At 35.9% G+C, this 27,194-nt stretch overlaps 2 protein-coding genes across 16 annotated transcripts in view; one reads left to right on the top strand and one right to left on the bottom strand.

Moving 5' to 3' along the window:
- wb (wing blister) overlaps positions 1-13,788 on the top strand; it is a 134,461-nt gene extending 120,673 nt beyond the window's left edge. Inside the window, exons 14-43 of the mRNA XM_018027159.2 lie at positions 1,261-1,367; positions 1,784-1,967; positions 2,402-2,757; positions 2,868-3,065; positions 3,202-3,372; positions 3,678-3,841; positions 3,951-4,085; positions 4,156-4,411; positions 4,547-4,715; positions 5,295-5,516; positions 5,910-6,163; positions 6,307-6,418; positions 6,483-6,627; positions 6,739-7,051; positions 7,153-7,313; positions 7,598-7,712; positions 7,890-8,130; positions 8,249-8,422; positions 8,488-8,654; positions 8,725-8,883; positions 8,964-9,112; positions 9,207-9,485; positions 9,581-9,746; positions 9,911-10,330; positions 10,452-10,634; positions 10,791-11,125; positions 11,254-11,560; positions 11,714-12,152; positions 12,266-12,634; positions 12,785-13,788. Of these exons, the coding sequence (XP_017882648.2) occupies positions 1,261-1,367; positions 1,784-1,967; positions 2,402-2,757; positions 2,868-3,065; positions 3,202-3,372; positions 3,678-3,841; positions 3,951-4,085; positions 4,156-4,411; positions 4,547-4,715; positions 5,295-5,516; positions 5,910-6,163; positions 6,307-6,418; positions 6,483-6,627; positions 6,739-7,051; positions 7,153-7,313; positions 7,598-7,712; positions 7,890-8,130; positions 8,249-8,422; positions 8,488-8,654; positions 8,725-8,883; positions 8,964-9,112; positions 9,207-9,485; positions 9,581-9,746; positions 9,911-10,330; positions 10,452-10,634; positions 10,791-11,125; positions 11,254-11,560; positions 11,714-12,152; positions 12,266-12,634; positions 12,785-12,927 (6,593 nt within the window). The 3' untranslated portion in view covers positions 12,928-13,788. The remainder of the gene's footprint in view (positions 1-1,260; positions 1,368-1,783; positions 1,968-2,401; positions 2,758-2,867; positions 3,066-3,201; positions 3,373-3,677; positions 3,842-3,950; positions 4,086-4,155; positions 4,412-4,546; positions 4,716-5,294; positions 5,517-5,909; positions 6,164-6,306; positions 6,419-6,482; positions 6,628-6,738; positions 7,052-7,152; positions 7,314-7,597; positions 7,713-7,889; positions 8,131-8,248; positions 8,423-8,487; positions 8,655-8,724; positions 8,884-8,963; positions 9,113-9,206; positions 9,486-9,580; positions 9,747-9,910; positions 10,331-10,451; positions 10,635-10,790; positions 11,126-11,253; positions 11,561-11,713; positions 12,153-12,265; positions 12,635-12,784) is intronic.
- A 92-nt stretch (positions 13,789-13,880) lies between these two features.
- The window catches only part of Patronin (calmodulin-regulated spectrin-associated protein patronin), a 53,951-nt gene continuing 40,637 nt past the window's right edge, over positions 13,881-27,194 (bottom strand). For 3 of the 15 annotated variants that reach the window (XM_026814848.1, XM_026814858.1, XM_026814853.1), the window contains 15 exons: positions 25,734-25,867; positions 25,499-25,652; positions 25,230-25,428; positions 24,827-25,062; positions 23,982-24,156; positions 23,574-23,854; positions 23,219-23,491; positions 22,895-23,131; positions 22,638-22,815; positions 21,957-22,076; positions 21,283-21,378; positions 20,717-20,815; positions 18,589-18,822; positions 18,199-18,481; positions 13,881-18,035 (listed from right to left, as the gene is read on the bottom strand). In XM_026814848.1, coding sequence (XP_026670649.1) covers positions 17,891-18,035; positions 18,199-18,481; positions 18,589-18,822; positions 20,717-20,815; positions 21,283-21,378; positions 21,957-22,076; positions 22,638-22,815; positions 22,895-23,131; positions 23,219-23,491; positions 23,574-23,854; positions 23,982-24,156; positions 24,827-25,062; positions 25,230-25,428; positions 25,499-25,652; positions 25,734-25,867 — 2,844 coding nt within the window. In that variant the 3' untranslated portion in view covers positions 13,881-17,890. The remainder of the gene's footprint in view (positions 18,036-18,198; positions 18,482-18,588; positions 18,823-20,716; positions 20,816-21,282; positions 21,379-21,956; positions 22,077-22,637; positions 22,816-22,894; positions 23,132-23,218; positions 23,492-23,573; positions 23,855-23,981; positions 24,157-24,826; positions 25,063-25,229; positions 25,429-25,498; positions 25,653-25,733; positions 25,868-27,194) is intronic. The other 12 variants (XM_026814851.1, XM_018027160.2, XM_026814849.1 and 9 more) reach the window with 11 other exon arrangements.

The raw sequence follows: 27,194 nt of genomic DNA, 5'->3' as shown, positions 1-27,194 counted from the left end.
CATCAGATGAGTATAATAAAATTAGCAAAAATTAAAATTGGTGGAGTTCGAAAAATCGTATGAAGAAATGTGTATGTCCTCTTCTTCAATTTCTTCATCTAGAATGAAAATTTAAACAACACATTTTGATCATTTATACGAGATCATTGAAATGCAGAGACTCCAAAGAATTTAGAATTAAGGCTCATATAGATTTAGTTTCCGCTTAAAATAAGCAAATATTGGCCGGTATTCAGAGTCGTTACTTATTTTTATAATTCGTCTGCATTTGCTTAAATCCCTGTTTTCTGTACACAACAGGGACTGGAAATATAGGATAGACAGGGATAAGGAATGCTTTAGCCGATCTTAAAAAGAAGTAACGATTCTGAATACCGGTCTTTATTTTGTTTTCCAGTTTTAAAGCTTCGTGCTTATTTCCTGTTTATGGTATCTGACAATTGGTGAAAGAATGTTGAAGCACTTGAATTTGGCAGAGATAAAGGGAAGATAAGAATTCAGTTAGTAGTCTGGAAGTACCATAATAAACGGCGGTAATGCGACCAATGTAAACGATTATAGACATCTCTTCAGTGTTTGACGTCACCAAATTGAATTCAAATCAGCGGTGGTACCTGTTTACGATTTATGACCATTGTGAGAGTTTTTCGTCCAGAGATCTTTCCTTTTAGTTTTGGTCGCCGGGCGACCAGCCAGGCGGTGAAAGTGTCAACCGAGGCCAGTGAAGTCGTTTGAATACAATGCTGGTATTCCTCTCGTCGGCATTGCTAATTGCGAAACGCGATCAATCGCGCGTCAGCAAACACTAGTCATGCGTGACTATGGTCTACACTGACTGATTATAAATAAAATGCTGGTCATGATGTCCATAGATCGTTGCACATATCTCGCTAACTGAGAAAAAATAAAACATACACACGTAGTTCTTGTACGATCTACACTGAAACCCAGTACAGGGAGAATAAATATGTATTAGATTTTTTAAATCAATTCTTATGATGGCTTAGAAGATATCTTTGAAAAATCATGACTTGTAACAATTGCAAGAAAAAGGGAATACAGGTTTAATTGCTAACTGAGAAAGAATAAAACATACGCAAGTACTTTTTGTACTATCTGCACTGAAACTGAGTACAAAGAGAATAAATACGTATTAGATTTTCTAAATGAATTTTTATGATAAAAATCATGACTATTAACAATTGTAAGAGAAAGGTATGTAAGCTTAATGTACGATCTAATGTTGTTGATCATTTTTAGGGTGTCGATGCAATCTTACTGGTTCAACAACTACTACTTGTGATATCGTAACGGGGCAGTGTCAGTGCAAGTCTCACGTCGTTGGCAGACAATGTGACCAGTGCATGGTGAGTATACATACACAAACAACAAGACTTTAATATATTTAAATAAATTTTATATACAGGATGTCCCAAAAAGAGCATGTCTGTAGATTCTATTCCATTTTGAAAATGAAATTTATTTTATTAAACCATGATTACTGGAAACTATGATTAATGAAAGTGTGTATACAATTTTTGAAGACTTCCTGTATATTTCATTTTAATGAATACATTTATGTGCATATTAATTACAAGTTTGAGACTATTGTGTTCTCAGTTTATAACTTGTATCACCCCTTAAATATATCATTGTATTACACGCTCTGAACATTTTGAACATTGCGTGCAGATTGTACATTCCATGTGCATTCTTAATATTCAAATTTCTTCTGCACAATAATCTCTTAATATAGTAGTTTTCATATTATTTCTTTTTGAAGATTGGTTTCTGGGGTTTAACAACGGGAATGGGATGCGCTCCCTGTGACTGCGATCCCATAGGAGCGTACAATTCCACTTGTCACGATGCATTCGGACAGTGTCACTGCAAACCGGGAATAGGGGGGAAACGTTGCGACGTGTGCTTACCTGGTTATTACGGATTCTCTCAGAATGGGTGCCAAGGTAATCTAAAATTTCATATTCCATTTAATATACAGTCTGGGATAATAATTATATTCGCATTCCAAGGAATAGATCAATTTAGAAACTGGAAGAGGTAACGTGTAATTACTAGACTGCAGATTTTCAAATAAAACATTCGTCAATTTAAAAAATGAAATTTTTATTAACATTTCTTTTACTCTTTAAAAAGTATTATATATCTTATGTTCTTTTATTGTACATTTTGTATTATATTTCATGTCCTTTAGGCTTCTGCATATTGCATTAACTTTTTATATGTTCCGGACATCTAATTTTTTATAAATGCATAAAATGCACAGTCTAGTAATAACATTATTGAATGAAACGCTTCGGTTAAGAATGTCTAATGAAATCTGAAATGCTTAAGTGATATGCTACGAATTCTAATCACAGGGAACATGAAATATTTTTAGTTTGTGATACATGCGTCCGGCCTGGTCACGTTTGCGACCCCGACACAGGTCGCTGCGTGTGTCCATCGTTGACCTACGGAGAGCACTGCGACAGGTGCAGACCCGGTTCCTGGGACCTGGTCCCGGGAGTCGGTTGCAGGCCGTGCGCGTGCACCCTCGGTTCCATGAAGCCGCAGTGCGACCATCAGGGCCAATGTCCTTGCAGGATAGGATACGACGGGCTTAGGTGCGAGAGGTGCAGGAAAGGCTACTACGGTTACCCGAGGTGTCGACCGTGTGGCTGCAGCGCGGCCGGCACTTTGCAATGCGGTAATGAAATTTGCGATTGCAACGACGAGGGACAGTGCCCGTGCAAGGTAAATGCGACTCAACGGTGCAAACCTGATCTCAATATTCTTCATAATATAACCGATTTTTTATTACGGGCAAATGTAAAAATAATTATTCTCGGTTACGTACAACGTAGGAATACGCGGTTGGAAGACAGTGTAATCAATGTAAGGAAGGTACTTTTGGTTTGGCGGTCGACAACCCAAAAGGATGTACCGAGTGCTTCTGTTTTGGCAGAACAACTTCTTGCCAGCAAGCTGGTCTCAGCTGGGGACAGCGGAGATTAACACGTCCGCGAACTCTTTATGTCAATGTTACCAGCAACGATATAGTAGTAAGTGCATCGTCGCATTTTACGAAGAAAAATCTTGACTCAGATGAATTTCATTTTGCGCTACGATAAATAGAAATTATACTATAATGATATTTAGAAAATATACAAGGTAAATCCTCGTTTTTTTTGTTCATAGGTTTCTAAATTCAGATCTCAGGTCTTCTTATCGCCCGTTAACGCTGGCTTGAATGTGACCAACGGTCTTACAACAATTCCTGACGTCGAAGGCGACGTTACGATACCATCTAATTTATATTACAACTATCCTCTCTATTGGATGCTTCCTGAAACTTTCCTAGGCGATAAGGTAATTTAGTATTTCCCTCAATCAGATAATCTCTACAAAATACATTCGAACAGATACAATTTTTTTCGTTTTATTATAAATCGACTACGGATTTTCGTGCAAAATAAAACGTCTGTCAACTTAAAAAATGAATTCCCTTTATCGTTTAAGGATGATATATTTCACTTTTGATGTCCTTTACGTATTTAGATATTATATCATATTTTTATATTTTCTGTAGATACCATTTTCCTACAAATGCATAAAATCTACAGTCTTAATAATTATACAAAGATAAATGATATAGATCTATTAATAATTTCAAGGTCCTGTCGTATGGAGGTTTTCTAAGATTTACAACTTTTACTGAAGACGGGATACCGTTAAGATCAATCCTTGAGTATCCTCTCGTGCAGTTACAAGGGAATAATAAAATTGTCTTAGAATACTACTTACCTGCGCCTGTAAATAATAATCATTACGAAGTTAGGTAATTATAACATTTATATAAACGAGAAAATTCTCTCTCTAAATTATTACAAATTATTAGCTTAAAATCAAATAAATTCATAAATAATCTGATATGGAATTTATCTTAGATTTCACGAGACTCTGTGGCACTTGCAAAACAGGCCTGACTACAAAGTCACAAGAGAAGTTCTAATGGTTGCATTGCAGAATTTACAATACATTTTAATAAAAGCTTCGGACAATGCTGAATTTACAAAAACGATGTATGTATAAAAAATCTTACTGTATGTACAAAATGTTATGTAATTGACTTATAATTATACAAAATTTTAGTTTAGCCGATGCTTCTATAGACGTTGCGGTATTAACACCGACGCATATACCCGCGATCGCGACCAGTGTCGAAATTTGCCAATGCCCTCCGCAATATAATAGCACCTCCTGCCAGGACCCAAGTATCGGATACTACAGATGGTACAAGAATACGACCGTCACGTCCACTATTGTCATCGATTTAATTGGAGAAGCCAAACCTTGCCAGTGTAACAGAAGATCCGATGTTTGTCATATAGAAACGGGACATTGTTTGGTAAATATTTTTATATTATATAATTATAAAATAAAGAATACTACCTATCATATTTAAAAAACAATTATTGTATTTTATATAAAGAAAAATAAATTTGTTTTTTGATTGATTGTAAATTTGTTTGTAAATTTGCAGAATTGCCGTGAAAACACGATTGGACCTCGATGTGATATTTGCGCGGACAGCTTTTACGGGCATCCAGATTTTGGATGTAAACCGTGTCCCTGTCCGCAAACTGACAAAAGGTTCTCGAACACTTGTATGATTCTCGCCGACGCGGATCCAATCTGTATCTGTAAATCCGGTTCGTACACTAAATACTGCAATTTTATTTCAATTTCTTATCCTATATTATCAATTTATGGAAGAAGATATTTTATGTTCTTTTATTTGAACAGGATATACTGGTAGAAAATGTGAACGGTGCTCTCCCGGGTATTTTGGATTTCCTCATCTTCCTGATGGTAAATGTGTACCGTGCGACTGCAACCCCGCCGGGAGTTTGAGCGACGAATGTCACACGGAAACGGGACAATGTAGGTGCAGACCTGGATCCATTTTATATAAAGAAAAATAAATTTGTTTTTTGATTGATTGTAAATTTGTTTGTAAATTTGCAGAATTGCCGTGAAAACACGATTGGACCTCGATGTGATATTTGCGCGGACAGCTTTTACGGGCATCCAGATTTTGGATGTAAACCGTGTCCCTGTCCGCAAACTGACAAAAGGTTCTCGAACACTTGTATGATTCTCGCCGACGCGGATCCAATCTGTATCTGTAAATCCGGTTCGTACACTAAATACTGCAATTTTATTTCAATTTCTTATCCTATATTATCAATTTATGGAAGAAGATATTTTATGTTCTTTTATTTGAACAGGATATACTGGTAGAAAATGTGAACGGTGCTCTCCCGGGTATTTTGGATTTCCTCATCTTCCTGATGGTAAATGTGTACCGTGCGACTGCAACCCCGCCGGGAGTTTGAGCGACGAATGTCACACGGAAACGGGACAATGTAGGTGCAGACCTGGATCCATCGGCCGTGATTGTTCCGAATGCACCGCGTATCGCCACGTTTATATAAACAACGTTTGCACGTGTAAGTAAAAAATAAATTAAAATTATGGAAAAATCAATTTTTGATCAATATTCTGTCTTTAATTTAGTAGAATGAAAATTTTTAGATTCTTCAATAGTTCATCGATTTTCTTAGTTAAACTTAGAAATGAATACAAGTTTTACAAATACAAAAGCTTCATTTATTTAATGCTAATTATTACCTCATTATTTTTAGATTTGTTTCTCTTTATTTTTGTAGCTTCGTTTTATTTAGTAAAAAAGAATTTTTTATATTCTGCAATATTTGATTTTTGTACTTGTTAAATTAAAAAATGAATACAGAGAAAAGCTTGATATATTTATGTTTTAATTATTATATTATTTTCTTAAATTTGTTTCTTTTTTTTAACTTCGTTGCATTTTTCTTTGCTAGCATGTAATGATAACTGTACTGGTGTATTGCTCGACACTGTGGCTTCGATGTCACAAGAATTATTAGAAGGCACCGTTCACATAGCCAGTGGCTACATTCCTCCTCCGTTCGAAGATTTGTTTTATATCGATTCTAATGTAACCGCGTATCTCAAGGAAATAGAACTACAAAACAAACTAAAGGAGAGAATGAGAAACGTTCCCCGTCACGAATACAGAGAACTTCTGAAACGCACTGAGGCCTTATTCAAAACTGTATGTATCACGTTTAATTTTAATTGAATATTTATTTAAATTCGTATATTCAAATTGATTTAATATAATAAGCATTACGATTAAAACATTTAATTTTTTTATTAAATATAAGAAATATTCTATAAGTTTAATGTTATTTACAGGCAAATGAATATTCAAAGGAAGCTAATATATTAAAATCCAGAAGCAGCGTTTTACGAAATGATGTATTCAGCGCAAAAGCTGAACTGGATGACTTGAGAAGATACATTGAAGGTGCTTAAATCTTTTTATCAATGTCTGTATATAACGTGTACATACAATATTTGTATTATTTCAGATACAATTCTGCTGCTAAATCAATATAGTAACGACAATAGACGAATAGAGATAAAGAAAGCATTAAAAACGGCAAAGATGATTTTAAACCATCTGAAAAGCGTGAATTTATCAAGGAAGACAATGGAAATTGAAAATTTTCTCGAGTTAGTATTTACCTAAACGCTCGTCTCATATCAGAACTGCTAATAGATACCATCTTTATCGTTTAGCTAATGCGTTGAGGACCGAATAATAATTTTAAATTTGTGCAACAGGGACTTTGCTGAATATACCGATTGGTTGAATTCGTTATACGATGCGACGGAACCGTTAGCGAAAGCTCAGGAGGATGCGGAGAAATACTCCGTTAAACTGAACGATATAGGAAATATCATAGAAGATACGATGGAGACTCTATTCACATACGATGGCTTGTACAATAATATTAATCAAACTTATCTGGAAGCTAAAAACGATTGCTACGAAATCGACAAGCTACACGATATGATAAACGGATCCCTTGCTGAGGCGGAGAAGTTGACGAACGCGACGCGTGGGTTTATCGTCGATTTCCAAAATAATAAACAAGTATGTACAAACATTATACATAGTCGAGAAACTATAAATACTCAGGCTTTTATGATAATTGTAAAAGTAGAGAAGAAGATTTATCTTTATATTACTTATAGGATCTTCCGGAATTGCGAAACAAATTAATTTACTGGTTTGATAAATTGAGTATGAAGGAAGAATTGCTGTACAGATTGAACTACGATTATAACAACACGTACGTGAAACCGGCGATCGAACATGTGAAGAATTTATCCAACTACGTCGATCAGTATGTAAGGTAAGGCAAAGTTATTCAGTGAATCAGGTTTTCAGATGTCGCATTATTTAGGGGAAAGCAATTTCCTGATCTTAGTATTTGCTTCATGTTTCGCACTGGTCCTGTGACTGTAAGAAAAGTATATACATGAATGTTATACTATCCATATTATCTCGAAAAGAAAAAAAAATGCAAAGACAGCTCCAGTTGCGAATCGATAATCGCTATTTAATCGTACGCAACTATTTTATGTAATTGACGATCGATAACGTGATAAAGTGCAACTTGGCGTTTCTGCCGAGCAGTCTGTTTTCCGAGACACGGAACATCGCAGCTAGTCCGCTGAAGGCGAGCCAAGCGTACAAGAATATCGTCGAGAACATAAAGGCGGCTAAGGACATTGCGCAGGATACTTATAAGGTGAGAGAAAGCAATTATAATTGTTCAATCGTCAGAAAAGCGGGTAATCATATAAATACAAACGATTTGTTGAATTTACTAAATTATTTATTAAAAGTATTTGGCTACCTGGAGAGTTAAACCCGATAATAAAGTTTTAGTGACTTCCGGTTCTACGTTTAAAGTATATTTCTTCAGATGTTTCCGGATGGACCTGTTTCGAAGACACTCTTAGATAGCTCGAAAGAAAAGTCCCTGGCGTCATCCAAGTGGAAGGATAAAGCACAAAAACAAGGAGAGTTAGTAATAAATGCGAGGTATAAATTAGACCTTCAGAAAGAGGCAGTGAATATTTTAAAAGACACTCTGAACAGTACTGGAATCAAAGACAACCAAGTCAATGTGAAATTGCAAAAATTACAAGAAGATAGTCAGAGATGTAAGTTTCTTTTAGTTAGTCGTTCGTTAATCAAAATAATTAATCATTTCGTATATTTGCTATAGTTCTACTTTCAATTTTTTGTTTAATGGTAAACATTATTTTATGGCTTTTTTAGTGCGAGAAAATGTACAAAATATATTAAAAGATAATAAAATGGTAATGGAAACTGTCGACGACCTACGAGAACTTATCGAAAATACCCAGAAAGGGATCGACGATACATTAAAGCCAAAGTTAAACGATCTAAAAAGAGACGGCGATTCGAAGATTAACTTAGCCACTGAGAAATGTAAGTTTCTGGTGTCATTCATTGACGCGTTCTTATGTATACTTAAAGAAGTAAAATCTTTTCAGTGGCGGAAGCGCTCAGCAATATAAAAAGAGCTGATGTAAAGTTAATAAGTTTGTCAAATGCTGCGGCTAAAGGGAAGAAAGAATTCGATAAATGGAACGACACATTATCTACAAAACTGCAACATCTCAAAGACAAAATTGCCGAAGCTAGAGACATCGCCGATGGAGTAAGTACAATATCTTCGTTTTTTTACTACGTGAATTGAACGGAGATTTAACTAGATTTTTATTTCGTAGATTCGCGTTTCAATGAAATCGGTGGAAGGTAAAGAATGCGGCCGATCGTACAGATCGTCCACGTTGCAACCAATGACGACGAATTCAATCGTGATGACCTTTGCGCTTTTAAAAGGAAAAAAGGACGGGCCTCTGTTCTATCTGCCAAGCAGTATAAATGTTGGTGTACTATTTAAGTTAAGAATAAATTACAGGCTATTTAATTTTTATATTAAAACGACTTGTATTCTTGTTCGCAGGACGATTTCATTGCTTTGGAGATTGTGAACAAAAGAGTAAGATTCATGTGGAACGTCGGCGGAGGCACCGGTATCGTCACTCACCCTGAGATCATACAAAGCGGTGATCCTCAGGACGATAAATTCTGGTATCGCATCGAGGCTGAAAGGTGTAGTGTCGTTTAAACTTACGTATACCTAATTATTTATTCGATCAATGACTCATGATATCAAGAAGTATTATAATAATATTAATTTCTTCAGAGTGCGTCACGTAGGTAAATTACACTTGCGGAAGCAGATATCGGCAACTGGAACCGAAGTAAGAAATTCGACAGATCCGGAGTACGGTCGTTTCGATGTGAGTACGCCGGATCGTATCTGGATAGGGAAAATTATGCGATCAGAGCGAAGAAGTACCGAACTTCACGCGCTTAATGGACTTCCGGCTTGCGTGCATCAAGTCATCCTGGATGGAAAACCGATAGGACTTTGGAACTTCATTACAAACACAGACATGGCTTGCGAGGCTTGCGTAGAAGAGTGAGTCGAAGTTTAAGCTTCCTCTCGTCTTTAACAAATTGTAGGATTTAATATACTGAGATAATTATTTTATTTACTTTAATTTAATTTTACAGAGTAGACACCAAAGTTGACACAGGTTTCAGCTTCAATGGAGAAGGCTATGCAGTTAGAAGCAGATCTTCGTCTGTACCTTACGACAAATATACGTTCGGAGTGTCGATTAACTTCCGGACTTTCGATGAAAACTCTTTACTCTTCTTGGCTATTAATCCAGAAAATGTATGTAATAGTGACGTCATTCTAATTATTTCTAAATCCCATTCTGATAGCGATCGCTATGAAAAATATAAATAGAGTGACCGACAAGACAGCGTTGATAGAGAAACCGTTTTATTAATATAATAATTAAGAGTATAATCGTGTTTTGTTTCTGTTCGCAATAGAATCAACACGTAATGATATTTTTACGAGAGGGTAAAGTGATTCTGGATATTGGCTACGGTGGTAACATCAGCATAGAGGTGTCCTCGAATATGAAGTATAACAACGGGAATTGGACGAAGGTGGACGCGCTTAGACAGTATCAGCCGCGTAAATACATCGAGAAATGTAGTTTAAGCGTCGGGGAAAATGACAAGAAGATTGTCGGGCCGTCTACCCAACCGAGGAAAGACGACATTCCTGATTTTCTTCACGCTAAATTCTATATCGGCGGTGTGCCACCGAGTTTCCGCGCAGAGAAGCTGATGTTACCTTCGCAGATTTCTTTTCTCGGCTGCATGCAGAATATCGAGGTCCAAAGGAACGGCTACGATCCGATGGAGGCACAGTATTACGGCGTCGAACAGAGTTGCGTAATTAAGGTGAGGACTTAAAATTAATCTTCAAGTAAGACACAAAGATAAAAAAAATGCAATATTAATTACGTACATAAAAAGAAAATTTTGTATAAAGTAATTGTAATAAATTTTCGTAATTTTGCAGCCTTTGAAAATAGTAGGATTTTATGGAAATGGCTATTTACAACATTACGCGCACACTTTACTTAAAAGGAACTACACGATGAGTTTCACTTTTCGAACGATGCAAAAGGAAGCGATGCTTCTTCTTTCGACGTTCGATGGACTTGAAGAACGTATGCCTAGTATTAGGCATGATGAGTCAAATGTAAGTAAAATTTTATTACTTCTTACTAAGTTATATCTGTAAATTAATTCTTCTTTCTAATTGTCAATTTTATATATTTTATTTATATGTAATGAAATATGTACTAAACTGATACTGAACTTGTTTATAACTTGTACTTTTAATTTGTTCTATTAGAAAAAAAATTATTATTCCTTTGCCGTGATCAATGGTCAAGTACAAATGCGGCTGAATGGTGGAAAAGGGGAGCTCGTTTTACAATCGAACGAAACTTACAACGATGGGAGATATCATACAGTGACAATAATTAAAAGAAGAAAAGACATTGAATTGCAAATAGATGACGTTTATCAGAGCGCTGGTAAACTGCCTACGAGCGTTGCTATCAAAGCTCCCGACGGGAGCGGAGGATTATTCTTCGGAGGATTACCATTATCCATTAATAACACAAATATGATCGCCACTACTATTCCTTTGTACGGTGCTATAAAGGACGTAATATTTAACAATGAGTAAGTGAGATGCTAATTTGATACAAATGTCTTTATTTATCAATTAGCGATACATTTAAAAAAAGAAACGTCGAAAATACATGAAGTAACATGTGGAGGTGTTTAAATTCTCATATGTATTTTTTCAGAATTATTCACTTCGACAAAGCGATTAATTTCGAGCATGCATTAATCGGTCGTCCTGGACCGAGTATGGGCAAAGATCCTCTTACTTATACGCCATCAGCATCTTTATCAAGGGGGATGGCCACCCAACCCGAAGGGTGTCAAAAAGTACCATATTATTCATTGGAAGCCGGGGCTCTGAAGTTCGGAGATAAGCCAAACAGCCACACGCAACTTTATCTAAACTTCAAAAAATTCTGGGAGAAGAAATACACAATAGAGTTCGATTTCAGGACGTATTATCCTAATGGTTTACTATTCATTACTCCGGTACGTAAGGGTTTTAAAAACTATCGTAGCAGTATTAATATTATTATACAGTACCTCTTTTTGTGGAATCAATATCGTACGACATTAATTAGCATTTAATACGTGATGAAATATTTATCACGATATACTAATTACAATATTGTTTTTTTACAGGGACTTAGACCGAAGCACTACCTCATGGTCGTGATACGAGATGGACAGCTGCTACTATTAGTAAAGAGCAAACAGAAGAAGGAAATTTTATTTAAGACTCCGTTTAACGACGGTAATTGGCATCACGTAGTAATTAGCCACAACGAAAGGAAGTTAACGGTGCTAGTAGACGCCCAGACACCACCTACTATTAAAGTACCGAGGAAGATTGGACTGGCCTCCATGATGTACATCGGAGGCTTACCTGAAAGTGGAACGCCGATACCTGAACAAGTCGTCGTCAAGCTTGAAACGCTGAAAGGATGTATCAGAGGATTGAAGATCAACGGGAACGTCTACGACATGGTCGGCTCGACGAGTCGGGCTTACCACGTCGGACAATGTTTCCCAAATGTTGAAAGTGGAGCGTATTTCCAGGACGAAGCGTATGCCATATACAGTAAGATATTCGATGTTAAATCTTCATTAATTTAACGTACAACAAAAAAACTTACAATGTATGAAAGAAATTAGATCGTTTAATAAAACTAATAAACTACTTTATATTTTCAGAGAGGAATTTTGAATTGGGTGATGTTCTGGAACTTCAATTAGAATTTCGAACATCGGAATTATCGGGTGTTCTGCTTTCTATAACAGCGCCCGGAAATTCACCCTCGTTGTCGTTAGAACTGAACAATGGTAAAGTGATTATGTCGGGAGATCTGGGAGATAATAATCCATTATACGTGGAGCAACGATTTCCAAGTCCTTACACTATTTGCGATAATCGATGGCATAGGATACAAGCGATTTACAATGACGAGGAGTTGACGCTGAAGGTCGATGAGCTGGATCAGAAATACGGTCTTCCGGCTAATGTTAACTACCACATGATGGACTCCACGATTTCCGCTCCTCTATACATCGGTGGCTTGCCGGGTAATCAATTATTTTTATTAAAAACTAAAAAAAAAAGGATTTTCATTGATAAAAACACTACAATAATTAAAGTTCTTTTTTAAAATTCTGAAAGCAGATTAAGAAATATGTAGAAGAAATTTTTAATGAAGACTAATATTAATTTTGCAGCCACTTCTCCGAAAGGGACATTGATAACCAGGGATCATTTCAACGGATGTATAAGAAACGTAATGATAGGAGGAGAGAGACGAGATTGGACAGACATGGACGAACTGCATAATATTCATTTGAGCTCCTGTCCAGTACAATAATGAGTAATTAGTAGAACGTGTGGACCAGTCTCGAGTCATTCGATTTAGTAGTTTCCAAAGACTGTTCAAAGGACGTACGATGCTTGAAACTCGTTTCTATGGACCGTTGTGTTCGATTGCCATTGCACACCGGGGGGTCGAGTGCCATATCATTAACGTGGGGAAATTCTTTAATCGTTAAGACGTAAGATTAAACGAAGCCAAAAGATGCTAACGTGCGAACGCATAAATCAAGATTCACGTTTCACAAACTCTGCCAACGCATCCTTATAAAACACTCGATTCATTTTAATGATATAATGTAATTAAAAGATGTATAACGAACGCTTGAACAATTTCTTTCTAACGAATGTCTCAGCTATCGTGCGAAACATAGTTTGCGAGACGGTCTCTTGAAACATCAACGAACTGTGGCACGAATTCGCGTCGGATTGTATTTGTGAACCCGTCATACTCTAATGCAAAAAGTCATGTTAAGTAGCAAGGTCACTGCCATATATAGCTTAATTTTGTAATTCACTCTTAAGTCACGAAACAATTGTACATCAGTATTTAAAGCTATTTATTATCGTTAAATGTAAGTTCGACTAACGATGTCGGTGAAGCGCGCAGAGAAGTGAAAAGTTGCGCTTGATCGAAGCCGTGTATTTTAAATAAACAATGAAGGCACAACTAGAAGATGAAATTATTTTGTCGTCGTAGCGATAGTAAAGGTATCAAGGTTTAAATATTTAAGACGATTAAAGGCGAGGAGGATTAGCGAAAGTTAAGTATCTACCGCTGTGTAATAAAGTGTCCTTAACGAATTAAGAGTGTAGCGTAGGGAGAAACGTTCTTTACAAGAATATTTTTAATATTTATGTCTAGTATTCTTTTCTTATTTCGTTGAATTGTAATATATTATACATATGCAGACAAATTAACAATGAGACGCCTCCGCTATTGTGTATAAAATATATAACAATTTATATATTTACATTACACAAACAATTAAGACAAAGAAGACACACTTAGTTCAATATATGTGTATATAATATATATACCACTCGCAGAAGAATAAAAGATCTATTGCAAAATCGGTTATTACATTTTATTCATGTTATTTGCTGTACGACGCTAACGGTAAAATACGACTCAAACTTTCACTTCATGTACTCGACGCATATACGCAATGAAAATCAAAACTATTGATAAAAATTTTATCTAAGAAAATGACTATTTTATTAAATCGGAACTTACTGTATTAAAATTCGCATTTACTCTGTTCTAAGAATATTTAAGAATCTGAATGTACATATTCTTCTTACAAGAAAAAGCATTGCTTAACAAAATGTTCTCTTTAAAATGATTCTAAAATAATTAAGAAAATCAAGTAAAACAAAATTTTTAAATCCCGCCTTGAAGTAAAATAAACATAAAATGTTTCCTCTGAAATTACGTTACGATATGCAAATAATCATCTTCTAGATAAAACTTCGATTACTACAGTTTTGTTTTTCGCTGGATATATGTTGTGTAGTTTCACTTATGCGCATATAAAAACATAATATGTACAGAGAGACAAATAAACCGAAGAGACACGATTCGACGAAGTTTTTCTATTTTTCATTTCTTCATTCGTAACAATAAAAATGGAGAATTATTACATAAGGGTAAATCGTCTATTATTAGTAAGCGCGATATATGTATACTTTGTATATATTTCGTTATTTCGTACCATTTGGGTTTTCGTTATTTATCACGCTTGGTTTACTCCATCAGCTCACTAATAATATTTCTCTCTCTCGAAAAATATAAATATCAAGCACAAGCAATCACCCTTTCCTTGTTACAGTTTAACTTCTTTCCGCCAAAATGTCCTCATACTATGTTTGCAACTTTTCTTTATATATGTATATGCATCATATATTATATTTTCAATCCCTTCCTCCGCAAGCTGATGTTCCTCCTTAAGATTAGTGACTGTTAAATATTGTTAATCGAGAACTTTCTGCTCATTTGTTCGTTTATCATTGTAGACTCTTTATTTCTTGCGCTTTCAAATAATATATAATCCATCTTACGACGTTCATTCATTTCGTTCCATATATTGTCAAGTCGGACTTATTTTCAGAGTCTAAAGCTCGGAAAAATTTTCTCTCTTCGATTTTCTCATTACTTCCCTTTCTTCTCTAACGATGCACGCAGTAGAGAGATTTGCAATAGGCAAGAATAGAATAATGTTGATCCTCTTTGAATGCTACGATAGACGGATTTTTTTTTTTCGAAGTTAAAATATCTCTTTTCCAAGTCCCTCCGTTGTAACACGTTAACGTTGTAGGTCACATCTCGATGAAGTAAACGATCCCGGGACAATTGAACCAAGTGTATCGTTGCGAATTAAAAGTATATTTTATCGCGCTCAATCGTGGAGAACATGAAATTCGATATGTTGAATAATTATTTAATAATAATCAATTGCTTCTTGTCTTGTTATGCCATTGCAGAATACGGAGGGGTCTATTGCTCCACTGGATCATCTCTGTTTCATTTCCTTTTGCCTTGCGCGCCGGTTAAAAAAATCTAATATCGTATGTACTAAAAGTAATACTAATTAAAAGAGAAAATGTTGAAAGGAAAATTCGCTAACGTATAGACCCTCCATATTACTGTACAAAAGTTCCGTTTTACTTCTATCTAGTTCCTACCTATTCGTTCTATCGGCGGATCACCACAAACAAATTGTATTACATGTTAAAAAGGATCGAAACGTTTTAAGATGGAAGGTCGGTGCCAGTCTCATACGAACAGCGGACATTTACAATTTATGGCACAATAAATAGTCCTTCCGTTATTCACAATATTATGCTAATTATTTATCCATTTACAATACAAGAATTCGCTTCAAAATTCGACTGACACGTTCCACTAGGACAGAAGAACCATACTAAAAATGAGAAAGAAATAAAAAAAAAAACAATTGCCACCTGAAAAGGGATTCATGTACTGTCCACAAAATTCACAGAGGAAATCATCCAAACTTATAAACGGGTTAAACGTTAGTTGGCATCCTTAAAATTTGTAACAATTACGCTAAAACTATCATAAATAAACTGCTGACACACTTCTCGTGTCACGAGGAACGTAGACTCTATGGGAATCGGATTAAAAACGAAAAATAAAAACATTAATTTAGGCCTAGGACATTCGAATAAATAATATATGCAAATAAAACAATAGAAAACATTTCGGCATTGCAAACAATTTTGTTTCCCGATACATCTACATCCCAGCCGTCGTCTACCTTCCTCTCACAATTAAACGACTTCAATACTAAAGACTTCTTCGATACATCGTACAAAATAAGTAATGCGCACAGGAAAGAGAAAGAGCAACTTGAAGGACAGAGCATCTTCCATAAGTTTTAATCAATTACCAACATTATTTCACTTCTTTAGAAGAAACGAATCTTTCTTTTTTTTTTGGTACTGTTTGGTCTCATTCTCTCTCTTTTCAAAGTCTTCACAGATCTAGGTCATATCAGTTATATCGACACGCGCTTCATGAAACTCGCTTCAATATATCCAAATCAACGATAGATTGTAATGCATGTAGATGCGCATAAATTATAACTGAAGAACCTGTGTGGTAAAAGGAAAAGCATTCTTGCATATTCAAATCGATCTTAAGGCTGATTTGGTATTTTCTTTCACTAATTAGAATCAACTTATCGTATTTACACTGCTTTTTAATCTTCCATCAATTTTTAGCCCGTGAATAAGTTCCTTTCCCTTCGATAAGCATGTTACATTACCTACGTACAAGCAACTGGCAGCCGTTAAGACGGACTGCAAAAATCTCTAATTTTAACAAGGACTCTTCCGCGATGACCAACGTATGCATATTGTAGAGCGCAAATAAAAGTTTCAGATAAGCATGATCCTCATAAGGACAGTATTCGAATCACTTTTAAAGTAAAATTTCGGAAAAATGACGATTGTAAGAAAATGGAATCTTGAGACGCAAGACAATATTTGGATAATTCTCTCGTAATTTCTTTCATTTAATCATGCAAAATAGAAATTAATTAAATATAAAAATCACACTGAAGGATTCGAATCTTTATAGATCCTGTCAAAAATATATTTAAATTAATGATACTTCGTTTGTGTTTAGCGATCAGTAAACGTTAATGATACTACAGTGATATAATAATAATAATAATAATTAAGAGCATTTTTAATTTACGCGTAACGGGAAAATGTGCGAATTATTTTATGCAGTACAAAGACAAAAACACTTGTTATTCAACATTCATGAAAGCCCCCTTTCTCTCTCTCACACACATTCACTCACTCATTTTTCTCCTTTAACAAGAAAATGGTGAAATGGTTTAGGAGAAACATATACCTTTTACATCAGTCACGATTTTTCATTTACGCTACCAGAATTGACGAACTTTTTCACCGAGAGTCTTAAAATTAACTAGCCAGTTCCATAATCGGCTAATTGTATCACTTCGAATAACTTTTAAAAGCTTACAAGTAGTTCGTCATTCCTGGCTCACATGAGTACGAGGCGGTTAACGTGTTAAAAGTTAGTCCGTGAAAGTATTAGATACTGACAACAAACCATCCTTATTCATTAGATATTGGTAATCTTACGACACAATGATTGATGCTAACGTTAGGTTGCGAAGGAAATATAAAAAAACAAAAAGAAGAAGCGTGGAAAGAGGAGACAGAACGGATTATAAAAAAAAAGAAACATAACGCGATAACAATGTATAGTATGCAATCATAGAATTGTAAAACAGGTTGCACGCGAGTAGGATCTACCCGCCAGCATCAATCATTCGTCATTTATAAAATTGACTAAGAACGCAACGTTTGCATTTAATTTAATATGGGCCTGTATTAAAATAGTAACTATGAACAACAGAGGGCATAGTAGCGATAATGTTAAGTGTAACGCTTGTGTAAAACTATATGACGAGAGGCATATCCTTTTTATTCGGCAAATTCACCTTTTTACCTTGCCAAAGGCTGTTATGTATCGTAAAGGCATCTATGGTCACGGTAAGATGCTTCGTGTGAACTTGTGAAAAGCATTTTGCTCCTGAATTATATCTGGAAACAAGTTATTACTTATATTCGTAAAAATCAATTTATACAGCATACTTAATTTATATATTATACATATAATATACGGTGAGGACTATGTTGATTCTTCCCACGGTCTTATATTAAAAACAGTATGCTGTAAACAAGAATGAGAATTGAAAAAACGTACTTGAAAAATTTGTCGAACATTTTATCGATGACTTGTTTTGGCCCGGTACCGTACAACTTCGATACCTCTTCCCTGTCTGGGCAGTACGAGTAAAGAGCTCGGAATTGACAGCCAGCGTCTCGGAATAAAATAAGAAAGTGCTTGCTCTCCGATCTCGCGATTTCGTCTAATACTCGCCTCTTTGCTTCTTTGTTCACCGTACCCGGGAACACGCAATATTCCACGGCGTTCAACATAATACCACGATTCGACTTAGTGGTCGGTTGTTTATATAATCTTGGACCTGTTAATAAAAAATAATAACATCTTGTGAACTCATGAAATTTCATGTAATATAATGAATTATTTGGAACGTAAGCAGAAGTATAATTCGATTGTTGATTTACGAACCGTTGTAGTCCATCATTGAACTCGGTGTGCTGCTGATGTCGCTGCTACCATCGTCGAACACCCGCCTCTTGGTCATTAAGCCAGGAGGTAAGGACCCGGGCCCCGAAGGTGACGGGAGATGTCTCATACTGCCCATGCCCGGACTCGGCGCTCTCCTCGGCGGCGTGGCTCTGCCCAGTCCGCTGTCCGTATCTGTGTATCGACACATCATACCGTCTTGATCACTACTCGAACCTGCGAACGCAAGCTCAATATATGAAGATAGAAATAAAAGGAGAGCGACTCTGAACGTACGACGCCCATTCACGACATAAAAGGCGAGAGATACGACCCCCACGACGGTGACGAACCGGCACGAACCTCATTTACCCACCCAAGCAAGAGCAATTCGAACGTTGTCAATTTTATCTATTATAAATGGTTTTAGTTATTATGAACAGTTAGTTCCTGATGTAGACCGTGAGGTATTAGTCACTTGTTAGACTTACGAAAGACCTTCAAAAGTATCCATCTTCATAGCTTGCGTCCAATATAAGAATTTCAATAGATATCGATGTACATTACTCAGAAAATTTATAACATCGCGAAATCTGTGTCGAAAATCGCCCAAATTTCGAACATGATTACTCAGCAGGAGATTATTTTAGGACAATAATTTTTCTTTTAAATTAAAGCTTGAAACTTCTACTTTAAAATGATATCCAGAGACTTTTAATTTAATGCTCTAACATTTCAAGCTCTAAAATAAAATCTTCCTGTTGCTGAGTAACTATCTTTCAAACTCAGGCAATGCTCAACACAAATTCCGTGATGCCATGACTTTTTTGAATAGCATCTTACGAACGGCATATATTTTTGATATTCTATACACTGTCTAATTTGTTATAAATAAAAGAAAGATGGAATTGGCCATGATTCTAAAACGTTCTAAGGAACTATTTGTTTTATAATTATGTTGTTCTATAATTCTGTAACACGTTACCGGAATCACAATGGACAGTTTTGTTTGAAACGTACGATTGCTAGTGAAATTTGTATACAATTTTTAAGGCAGATAAACGAAGGCATAACAAATTCATCTAAAGTGAGTATAAGTATTAGTACATTAAACTTGTATAGCACTTATGATTTCTATGAAGAATGATATATTTCTTGCCGAGATGAATTTACTATGCTCTAATACCACAATACCTGGAAATAAAAATAGATAGGAATTTCTAGAAAGATCACATATATATATTGAACGTGAATGGGACAACCGTGTGATACAGGACCTAGATGTGAGTCAGAGCGAAAGGAAATTATTTATTAAATGGAAACTGGAACCACCAACAATTGTCTGCAAGAACACTGAAAAGTATCGAAATACCCATAACCAGTACTGTACAACGATAAGCCCAACAAGCGTCAACTTAATTTTGTCTACTGCGGCAAAGGATTATCCTGTGAATGAGAATCGAAATTTTATCTGCTCTCAGGACTACTGTACAATGAGAATCAACACACAAAAATGAACATAAATATAAAATATTAACACAAATATAACAGAGTAATAACAAAATACTCTTTTTGCATATCCAAATTTCATATTTTCAGAAAGCCCTGTTAGATCTGTTTCCAAATCCGTAGTCATCTGTGACCACATTTAGCTTCCCTTTTGGAAGTAGTGGCTGGTATTAGAAGAAGCAGATCCTCTGCTTCAAATCTGTAACCATTTTGTTTCAAGGCTCTCTTTAACAGACAATGAATAAAATCTAGCACTTACTGGCTAACAAGGTGTCTAATCAATTTTGATACTTTCGTTGTAAGAATGATTTAAAAAAAAAGAAAGACTAGTAAGAACGAACTCATAAATCATAAATTCTTCAGATATTGGAAATGTAAAATGGAGCAGATACAATTTCGAGTACGTATAAACAATGTGCTGTTGGTGTATGCGTGTAATTATAAAATATCACTGCCACCTGTGCTCCGATCTGCCGTCATGCGACTACGTGTGTATATGCTAACAGCCTAAAAAAAACGGTAACGGTGTACGGGAACATGTAAAATATGTATATAGACGTATATACTGTTGCACGATAGAAATTCGGGATTAAACGTATTCCAAGTCACTGGTGCTTCTTACCACACAAATTCATCAAGGAGTTAGACTTTCTCCCCTTAAAGTTTTGGTAACTCGGGTATTTAGGCCTGCCTCTAACCTGTTGCTGAGGCTCCTGCACATCTGCAATAATGCAACGTTTACCTTGTTACATTCCAAAACGCTATGTACGATCGAGAGATTTTTTAAATAGTAGGGGATGCTTCAATCGTACGTCATTGCATCGTCAGGGGCAGAGTCTAACTACGAGCCACATGTCCAACTATGAACACCGATAAAACTTAATGCAGCCGGTGCAGGTTGGTGCAGAATAATGTTGCGTTCCAACTGAAAGATGTCTACTAAGAGGCGCTACTTAAAAAAATAAAGTCATACCCTTCGAGTAACCCTAGACATATATAGGTAATTTGGAGAAGGGGTAATATCAAATGCTAATGAAATGTATGTATATGTTCAACATTGTAAGATTCGTACGTAGCTGCCCATACCAGTGATAGATACATCCTGCAACGAACCTACTTTCATCAAGCCAACCGTTGAAGGAACACGATATGGCATTCGTTCTACGTATAAATTAATGATCGACCCACCTCTGGATGTTTTGTAGGAACCACGACGTCCAAGTTGATTCATACTTCGACAAGGTGAGGAACCTCTACCGTCGTCAGGTGAATCTACGGAAGATACTAAAATAGGGTACCTCTATTACAATCAGTTAGTACCTCTCCAGGACGATACTAGATACTACATAATGTATGTGTTATTAAAATTATATTTCGCTACGATACGTTAATATACTGTTAACTAATACATGTAGAATGCCACTTCGAAAATAAATATGAAGCATGCAAAATTTAAAATGACACGAGAAGGTGCTGTGACGTAAACGATACGTAAAAATATATGATTTTAAAACGAAAAACACTGCATACAAAACATCGTCAAATACTGGCTCAGACATGAACTAACATATTTGTATTCTGTGTTATACGATGCCTTTGTTACACACAGTATATTCGTTACAATTGATTAATTTCATTAATGTATCTTTCAATTTTGTCAAATATTGTAAGGACGAAATGTAAGATCACTCGAAAACACAGAGTGAATAATTATGAAGGAACATTTGATTATTTAAATTTCCTAAATGAATTGCTTGGATTATGTTTGTATGTTTTTTTCTTGCACGAACTTTCATCATACATACATATGTATGTGATGTTTGAAAAAGATGTCTATGAGTCAGAGTGTGTGTTGTGCGTACCCCTGAGACTGCCGCCCCGATAAAGAGGGCCGGAACGTCGTTCATCGAAATGAGCAGCGGTGAGACTGTCCTGTGAACCTCGGTAGTAATCTCGCCTCATCGTCGGGGAGGTCAGCGACGCTATAGTAAGTGTGTTAGTGCAAAACAAATCAGCTCCATATTTTCATCGCTAGCATAGTTTAATACGAAATCTACGAGGTTTAGTCGGTTCACACCGTTTTAGCACGTTTCGGTAAACTAGCGTAGTCGAGAAAATTTAGAGCTTGCGGCAAAACTGTGACTGGATGAAATCTTGTAAGAAAGTAAAAGAAAACTATAACATCAACAAAAATCAATATAAATACGGCGTTACTAAGAAAATGATAAAACTTTGAATTGAATATTTGCCATGCAATTACTTTACAACATTAAGAAATTCTCGTTATTAGAAGATTTGTAGGAAAGGAGTACGCTTGTTGCGATAGCAGTGATAACTCATTTTGAAAACAAATGTGCATGTATCGTACAATAAGTATGTCACACAGACGTGTAGGCAAATATCATTCGTTTTAACTACATATACTATAGGTAATTAAAATAAACTGTTATGTGTACGGAATTAATTTAAAAAAAATAAAGGAACACTGATCATTGCAACAATGAATTTGATACTACCGAATTTCTTAGAATGCGTAGCTGTACCTGTACTTAGATTAGAAGAAGATCCCTTTTTCCCGCGACTCGGCGTAAGAGCTCCGGAATCCAACTCCGTACCAGCGTCCACGTGAATCGTTTTGGGTCTTGGTCGAGTTGTTACAGTCTTATTACGCAATTTTGTCGGTTTTATCGCATTAAGAAGCTCTTTATCAATGACTTTGCCCTAAATAATGTTGTCTTTGGTGACTGATTCAATTAATAAATAAAAGACGATAGAAAATTTAATTCAGAAAAACACCTACTTCTCTTTCCGCTTCTTCTATCGCTTTCTTCACTTTATGCTGCTCCAATATAGCTGCCCTTCGTTGCCTTTCTTCTTCCTTTTTACGAGCTCTTTCCTCTGCTTTCAATTTTTCTTGTTCCCGACGCGCCTGCGCTTCCGCTTCCTTTCTCTCTTTCATTTCTTCTTGCTGTTGTCTTCTTTGCAATGACAGGAGCATTATACGTTCTTTTTTCCGTTCCATTTCGTCCAGAGAATTCTATAAAAAAGTATCAATGAAGCAAAAAAAAAGAACAAAATAGTGAAAAGCTACGAATATAAATATTATAATCGCGCGTAAACTTACTGGATCAGGATTTGCTAATTGATTTCCGATTATTAATCCGACTCCAGACTGTCTGCCTTCACCACTGGCGTCATGCCGCTCTCTCTGCTTTTCTCTCTCCACTTCTCTTTGTACTTCTCGTTCTTGCCGCTGGAATTCTCTCTCCTCCGCTTGACGTTGTTGCTTCTCTCGATCCGACTCCCGTTCAATTTCCAAATGTCTTTGCCTGTCGGAAGGAGTATCTGGACGTATTGTGAAATCTTCATTCTCAACGTACGACGATATGCTCCTTTCCTGAAATATGTACAATCATGTTTAACGTATGCCGACCTTATTGAAAATAAGATCATGGAATTTCAGAAATATATTCATTCACCTTCTTAGGAGAAGTTCTTTTCACTCGAAGCGTTGGCTTCGGTTTCTTGGGCCCGTCGTTGTCGAAGCAAATATAGAATCCTTTCTCACCAGCGTCCGTCGGATCTAAAGGCGTTACCTCTGGTGTACCTGACGGAGATGGTGTGGCTTCTCTTAATGATGAGTGAGGTTGAAATGAATTACGCGATATCGTGGGTCTAGTTGGTGATGGGATTCTATATGTACGGCTGCCAGACGTGATGTTTATACCTCTTATACCTTGCGTAAGCTCATCATCATTTCCTTTAAAATACATGAACGAGTTCAACGAAAAGAAAATAATGGAGACGAAAAAATAACAATGTCGAATGGATCTCTTGAGTACGTGATACGTGTGTCTTTAGATGTGTGAGAGAGAAAGAATATTCACCAATAAACGATATATTCTGAGGCTTCATGTCATCAACAGGTGGAGCTGGAACAGGTGCGTGTAACGCAGTAACTGGTCTCTTTTCCGTAGGGCTTTCGCACTTGATCGGTATGTGATGTACAGTTGGCCTTTTTGGTTCCGGGCTCTCACTCATTAACTGACTTATTCGATGAACCTGTGCCAGAAAAGACGAAAAACTGATACGACTGGAAACAGTGTCGCTTAATAAACGCGTCGCACAATGCAATAAGCGAAGAACTGTCACTATAAACGAACCTCATGACTATAATTGTACGAAGTGCTGGTACTAGAAAAATGAACAAACCGCATTTTGAACGAACTCAAGTTTGCGTATTATGAGAGTAGAAGCACTAATATCGTAAAAGATTACAAGCGTTCAGACTTCGAAGCGACGAGCGTCTACCATATTAAGCGTGAAGAAAGTATCTATAAATGTACATTGCATCACTAACTGGTTCCATGACTGCTGTTTGCTTATATACATATATATACATAGCGTGAGGCAATCCACTTGCTATTCAAATAATAATCAAAAGAATAGAGGACAATGAATTGTACGATCCTCAGAATTAAACATGATTTCACTGTTGAATCAAATTAGTATTATAAAAGTATATATAATTTCTTTTCATCTTTTCTTATTTTACTATTTATAAATAGCAAATTATATAAATTTCATTTCTTCAACGTGACTATTTAATGGATTGAAGTTTCATATAAAATTTCGTTCTCTTATTGATAGTATCATAATCTCTATTAATTATGATAAAAATTATATAAATTACATAAAGTAATATAAATAAAAAGTAACGTACTGTACTTACAGCGTTACGATGTTGTGGACTAGCAGAAGACGGTGGTGTTTGATTAAAGATAGATGCCGATGATGGATATGTAGAACCAGGATGGCTCATCTGATTATTACACAGACTATGATCACCACCGTTGAGGTACCTCGGTTCCTGAGGAGGGGTGTCGTGCAAAACGAATCCTTTCTGCTGAGGAGGATGCGCTCCCCAATTCCGCGTGTCTTGATACAACCGCATATCTTGTTGGTAAGCTACGAATTACGTGCATAATTAAAATCCATCTCAGACTGTGACTGTCTCAATCAACGGATATCCATCGATTATTCCATTTTGCAATTGTTTATTTATTCCCGAATATCGGTAACTGTTTCTATTTGTCTCTTACCAATGAAGGCTAGCATTTAAAAGTTTTATTTACTTGTTGATTGATTGCTATATCGTGGATCCATCGATTGCTGGTAACCCACGGCAGCCATTTCATTTGCTAGATTCTGCGTAGGGGGTGGCTGACCCCACATACGTCTCTGTAGCTGCGGCTGATCGTGCAGATAAAACTGTGACTGCTGCGTATCCGGTAACTTCGATGTCATCGGGTTGATAGGCGGCATTCCGTAATTCTTAACCAAAGAAAGAGCACTATGTAATTAATATGACTGATCGTAATAAACTCAGAAGTAGCATAAATACCTGCATGTGCTGTTGACTAAGACTTTGAAGCTGCTGAAGTTGTTGCTGCATCTGCTGCTGATGCTGCGTCATTAGATGCTGCTGCTGAATTTGGTTTTGTTGATTCGCCAGGCGTTGTATATCGGCTTGTATCTCACTAAGACTATTGTTCATCCTGTGAAAGAGGATTCAACAAGCTTCAACGAGATTCAAGCAATTTTCGAAAGCTCATTGCCAAATGAAATCTGATACTGACTGCGATATGGACTGATGGTATTGCTCGAGGTCCATGTTCTCGATGTCTGGCGTACGCCTCGTTTCAATGAACGGAGCACTACCGTCGTGCTCCAACCATTTATGTTCAACGTCCCGAACATCTTCGCTAATTTCCTACAGTCATTAGTAGAATAATTAAACAATCGTCCGTAAGGCATCAGACAATGTACGCTGAAAATTTTTAGTACGATATACACCTACAAGTATTACATCAATTCTCTCGCAATTAATTAATTAGAAATTTTCGAAGATACGCATGTGAGTCCGCTAAGAAGTGCACAATCTACTTGTAAGTGTAATCCGATGAGATTTCAATTTGCATATGAAAGATAACGATAATACTATTTCCGACGATTCGAAAATTCATAATGTTGATCACCCTAAAATTTAATATCAATCTGTGGGTTTAATATTTTAATCGACAACATTTGACTGACACTGACTTCGCTGACAATGTTTACGACAGTTTACAGTTATTACCTTATAACTTCATAATTATTTCAATATATAATTATATCTTAGTTATTACTTTACTATAAGATGATAATGGTATAGAAATACAGTTTCGTATACATAATTAAGTAAATACAGTGTCAATATCGGTAATTTTACCGTCAATGAATTCATTGTCAGCGGAATTAATATCAAATGTCGTCGATTAAAACATTGTCAATAAAATGATTGGAGGTGATTTGACACAAATCCCAATCTATATGTTTCGTCTCTATTTGTTAAGAAGTTTATATTACAGATAACACAGATAGATGCCTACTGTTAACTACGTAGATAATAATATACATATAACGTTGAAGTTAATCCAGAAAGAGTATTTGTATGTACATACATCATATACATATTATACATAAGATAGAGTTTGTTGTTAATGTTTCGATTATAGAAAAAAGTATTTAGAATACACAAGTATGCGTGAGGAACCGCCACCAGAAACAAGAATTTCAAATAAAATTCTAAACACATTTCTATGTATTTCTATATACAGATTCTCATCCAAGGAGTGTTTAGTACCGTACCATGCGTTCCGAGAGCGATATTATACAAGACCGAGTTGAAACGTGGGAATAAATTGGCAAACTTGGTCCAAAGACCAGAGAATGCGTTAGGACTGTTTCGTTTTCCTCTATTGACCGATTTAAGCAATAAACAAGCACAATAAATATTTATTGTTAAAAGAAGAGAGAGAAAGGACAACTGAAGATTATTTTGTAACTAAGTTTATATAAAGCATATTTCTCGACTTACTTACAGTATTATGGCATATTGTATTATCATTGCTCTTTACGTACGTTTTTTATATAAATCAATCAATAAATAAAAAGATAAAAAACTGTTATTTCAATATGGTTCATTAAACGAATCCAAAATTTATTCACAGAATGGAAGAATTCCATTATAACAGGAATTTCCATAGGAGAATAAATTA

Source organism: Ceratina calcarata, unplaced genomic scaffold, assembly GCF_001652005.2.
Source record: "Ceratina calcarata isolate Rehan_Ccalc_2016 unplaced genomic scaffold, ASM165200v1 scaffold400.2, whole genome shotgun sequence".
In the NCBI taxonomy this organism is placed as follows: Eukaryota; Metazoa; Arthropoda; class Insecta; order Hymenoptera; family Apidae; genus Ceratina; species Ceratina calcarata.
The sequence above is the reverse complement of the archived record's forward strand: the minus strand, read 5'-3'. Positions and strand labels throughout refer to the sequence as shown.